This window comes from Notolepis coatsorum (assembly GCF_963971535.1).
Source record: "Notolepis coatsorum genome assembly, contig: SCAFFOLD_678, whole genome shotgun sequence".
NCBI classification, from domain to species: domain Eukaryota; kingdom Metazoa; phylum Chordata; class Actinopteri; order Aulopiformes; family Paralepididae; genus Notolepis; species Notolepis coatsorum.
In genome coordinates, this window is record NW_028173809.1 from 102,501 (window position 1) to 107,408 (window position 4,908).

Below are 4,908 nucleotides of genomic sequence, written 5' to 3' on the forward strand. Positions count from 1 at the left end.
GATGCTACAGTCGTCCATGATTGTGAGTGCGTTGACTTATTGTCGCAGGATGGTATTTCAAATCTCAGTAAACACACGGGAACAACGTCATCGGCGGAACAGTTTGTCGCTAAGCGAAGGTCTCCTCCACGTCCTCCTCCGTGGCCAGGTGCGCTGACGACGAGTGGTTGGGGCTGGACCTGGGCCTCAGGTTGATGGAGCCGTACAGTCTGGTGGAGCGTTTGGAGCAGGCGAAGGCCCTCCTGCGGTACATCTCCCCCTTCCACATGGAGACCATCAGGAGGCTGCTGAGCACCACCCCGCCCAGCGTGAGCAGACAGAGGCCCGCGATCACGCACCGGTCCAGGTGGGCGCCGACGCCGGCGCTCTCCGTCTCCAGCCTCTCCATCTCCCTCGCCGACACGCTCTCGCGGTCCACCGTCGCCGCCACGTCCCGGGGCACCGCGTAGGATATGATCACCAACGAGATCCCGGTGGCGAGGAACGTGACCGCGCTGATGAACCCGTAGTCTACGGACGCCGACGCCCCCCCGGAGGAAGTCTCCCCGAAGGAGAGGTCCTCCTCGGACATGACGAGGGACAGTTCCGGTAACGGTACCCCCTCGCCGGCGGGGCAGTTGTTGTCACCGTGGCACGACGTGGCGGTGGTGGTGGGTCTCCGGGTCGCTTTGCAACTTCTGTCCGACGACGACGGCGGACTGGCCGGTCGCAGGTTGACGTTCTCGTCGATGTGGGTGAAGAAAGAGGTCTCCGATTCCCCGTCGCGGCAAACTCCTCTCACTTTGTCCTCCTGGGAGAGGTGGCTGAGTTTAACCTCCCCGCCGGCGGCTCTGACGGGCGCCGTCCATGGTGCTGAATTACACCGCCTGGCGTCACCGCCCGGGGCCTCGGTGCGCTGGTGCTGCCTGGACAGCACCCCTCCTCCTCCCACTCCTCCTCCTCCTCCTCCTCCTCCTCCTCCTCCTCCTCCTCCTCCTACCATAGACCTGCTCGACTTGCGGACATGCGGCGTACGGGAAGCGCTGCAGTCAAGGGCGCCGGGGGGATCGGGTTGTCGTCCGTCCTCCTTATCTACGGAACGCAGCCCCGCCGGAGGAGAAGAAGCCATTAGTTCTTTCCCAGCCACCCGCTGCTTCGCTCTAATTCTTCCCCCGCTCGCGGCGGCGTTTCCAGTCCACACACCATCCCTGAGGATGATAAGAGAGGAGGACCGTTCATTAAACGAGGCTTCTTTTTAGTGAGATTATAGCCTCGGTTTTAAGACATTGACGCGCACACTTGAGCACATACCGGCCATTTGGAACAGAGTGCAAACTGTACACACTTTACTACACACAGTCTTATTGGATATTATTGGCAAAGTTGATCAGTTTGTGATCAAACGAACGGCGGACGGCTCATGAAAGGCGCTTATTGATAAAGTGACTGTGATTTTAGCCCACTGCTCGATATCCAAATAGGGGGAAGCGATCCACGTAAACCTATAGATTAAGCTATAGCCTATACCTCCTTTTTAACGTCTGTAACCAACCAGTGGACTATATATAGGTGGGCTTAGACTAAAGCTAAATAACAGGTTAAATAGACTCGCCCCCAGCCTGTACTTTCGAGTAAATTATCGTATCAATATCTGGCCACGATCTGACAAACATTTAGTTGATATGGAGGAACACCCACACACGTCCTGTCATCTTTACCAGATCGCTTGAACATAGTTCCACTTATTATTAAGATATATAGGAGACATGCATTTTAACATGACGAGGGTGGACCGATACACACGCAACACACATCTCTTTTGAATGAGCCGTGTTATTAACCCACCAAATACACAATGTCAGGAAGCGAAATAAACACGAATACTTACTACGCTTCACTTCGGCATCCTTTAAGTCGTATCCTCTTCATAGATACCGCCGATAAACAATCTAGAATGTTTTTTTTTTTAAATGCCCCTTTTCCTCCCCCGAATACGTCGGACACATCCCTCCTCCTCGGTGCCGTGGCGGAGGAGGAGGGTGAGCGAGAGGAGCGTTCCGTTAGTCCCTCCCTCCCTCCCTCCCTCCCTCCCTCCCTCCCTCCCTCCCACGCATCATGGCTTCAGCTGCTGCCTCGCTCTGGTGCTGAGGAGACGAGTTCCCGCGGGGTGTCACGGCGGTATCGAGATCACCGCAACCAGCACGCACACCAGCAGTCCACACACACATGCACACACACACACACACACACACACACACACACACACACACACACACACACACACACACACACACACACACACACACACACACACACACACACACACACACACATGCACGCACACACACACACAGAGAGGGAGAGAGAGAGAGAAAGGGGGGGTTGAAAATATAAAAGGAACTCGTGAAGTTCATAATATTCCAATGGATTCAGTCCTTCTGCCTCCTCACTCAGGAGGATATATTCGGACCGAATACACAGTGATGTTAAAGCTTTGAAAACGAGTTCCAGCAAAGTGTAGCCTATTTACACCGGCTACAGTAGAGCTATTGTTGGTATGAAGCTGTATTTCTATCATCCCAGATATACAGCCCTGCAGCAGTGCGGTTCAAAAAGCACTGTAAAACTGATCCGTATCGCACCATCTGTTCCTCCGCATATTATACAAGCTTACTGGTCACTATGTCAAAGCCATCCGTTAATCCGCGTTAACTCTGGCCGGTGTGCCGCGGGATCATGTGATCTCCCCCTAAATCTTATGAAATTGCATCTTCGTTCATATTTTACAGATATCATTTGGACTCTTTTTTTGGACTCTTTTGCAAGGCAGTGCCCAATCAGTCACAGCAAATACAAATGACTTCAATTGTCTTTTCCTATAGGGCAGCCGGGTAGCGCAGCGGACTAAGCGTATGTCTACCACCGCAGAGACACTGGTATCGAATCCGGCTGTCAGCGGTGCCTCCGGCTTGGCCGGTCGTCATACTGACACAATTGGCAGTGTTAGCGGGTGGGAAACCGGTGGGGTGGTAATCTGGTCGTTGTAAACAGCGACTCCTACAGGTCGGTCGGGGCGCTTGCACAGCGAGGAAGGGATCTGGGTGAGGTAGTGTGCCCTCCCACGCGTTACACTCACCCAATGAGAGTCCTCGCTGCCAGGTGAAAATAGGCTGCTGGCTGTCTCCTATGTATCGGAGGAAGCATGTGATAGACTTCAGGGCTCCCTAGACCGGCAAGTAGGGGGAAAATGTGCGCAACAACCAGGAAGGGGAGGGGGGGAATTGGCATAATGACTAAATTGGGATGGGAGGAAAATACAAGAAAAATAGGAGGAGAAAAAGTGGGTAAAAAAGAAATGGTCTTTTCCTGGACAGGAACAAAGCTTAGTGCAACCAACCTACTACTAGTGTTTATCAACCTACTAGTGTTTATCAACCTACTAGTGTTTATCAACCTACTAGTGTTTATCAACCTACTAGTGTTTATCATCCTACTAGTGTTTATCATCCTACTAGTGTTTATCAACCTACTAGTGTTTATCATCCTACTAGTGTTTATCAACCTACTAGTGTTTATCAACCTACTAGTGTTTATCAACCTACTAGTGTTTATCAACCTACTAGTGTTTATCATCCTACTAGTGTTTATCATCCTACTAGTGTTTATCATCCTACTAGTGTTTATCATCCTACTAGTGTTTATCATCCTACTAGTGTTTATCATCCTACTAGTGTTTATCATCCTACTAGTGTTTATCATCCTACTAGTGTTTATCATCCTACTAGTGTTTATCAACCTACTAGTGTTTATCAACCTACTAGTGTTTATCATCCTACTAGTGTTTATCATCCTACTAGTGTTTATCATCCTACTAGTGTTTATCATCCTACTAGTGTTTATCAACCTACTAGTGTTTATCATCCTACTAGTGTTTATCATCCTACTAGTGTTTATCATCCTACTAGTGTTTATCAACCTACTAGTGTTTATCAACCTACTAGTGTTTATCAACCTACTGCTAGTGTTTATCAACCTACTAGTGTTTATCATCCTACTAGTGTTTATCAACCTACTAGTGTTTATCAACCTACTAGTGTTTATCAACCTACTAGTGTTTATCATCCTACTAGTGTTTATCAACCTGCTAGTGTTTATCAACCTACTGCTAGTGTTTATCAACCTACTAGTGTTTATCAACCTACTAGTGTTTATCAACCTACTAGTGTTTATCATCCTACTGCTAGTGTTTATCAACCTACTAGTGTTTATCAACCTACTAGTGTTTATCAACCTACTACTAGTGTTTATCAACCTACTAGTGTTTATCAACCTACTAGTGTTTATCAACCTACTAGTGTTTATCATCCTACTAGTGTTTATCATCCTACTAGTGTTTATCAACCTACTAGTGTTTATCAACCTACTAGTGTTTATCATCCTACTAGTGTTTATCATCCTACTAGTGTTTATCAACCTACTAGTGTTTATCAACCTACTACTAGTGTTTATCAACCTACTAGTGTTTATCAACCTACTAGTGTTTATCAACCTACTAGTGTTTATCAACCTACTAGTGTTTATCAACTACTACTAGTGTTTATCAACCTACTAGTGTTTATCAACCCAGTTCATCTACTAGTGTTTATCAACCTACTAGTGTTTATCATCCTACTAGTGTTTATCATCCTACTAGTGTTTATCATCCTACTAGTGTTTATCAACCTACTAGTGTTTATCATCCTACTAGTGTTTATCAACCTACTAGTGTTTATCAACCTACTAGTGTTTTATCAACCTACTAGTGTTTATCAACCTACTAGTGTTTATCATCCTACTAGTGTTTATCAACCTACTACTAGTGTTTATGAACCTACTAGTGTTTATCAACCTACGAGTGTTTATCATCCTACTAGTGTTTATCAACCTACT

The 4,908-nt window shown here is 47.4% G+C and overlaps 1 protein-coding gene across 1 annotated transcript; it reads right to left on the reverse strand.

Moving 5' to 3' along the window:
• Positions 1-109: 109 nt before the first annotated feature.
• LOC311247704 (transmembrane protein 74-like) lies at positions 110-866 on the reverse strand (the record flags this gene model as incomplete). The annotated part of the gene is made up of 1 exon (XM_084338713.1): positions 110-866. A coding segment is annotated over one exon (757 nt), but the record flags the coding sequence as incomplete, so codon positions are not given.
• Between the last annotated feature and the right edge of the window lie 4,042 nt (positions 867-4,908).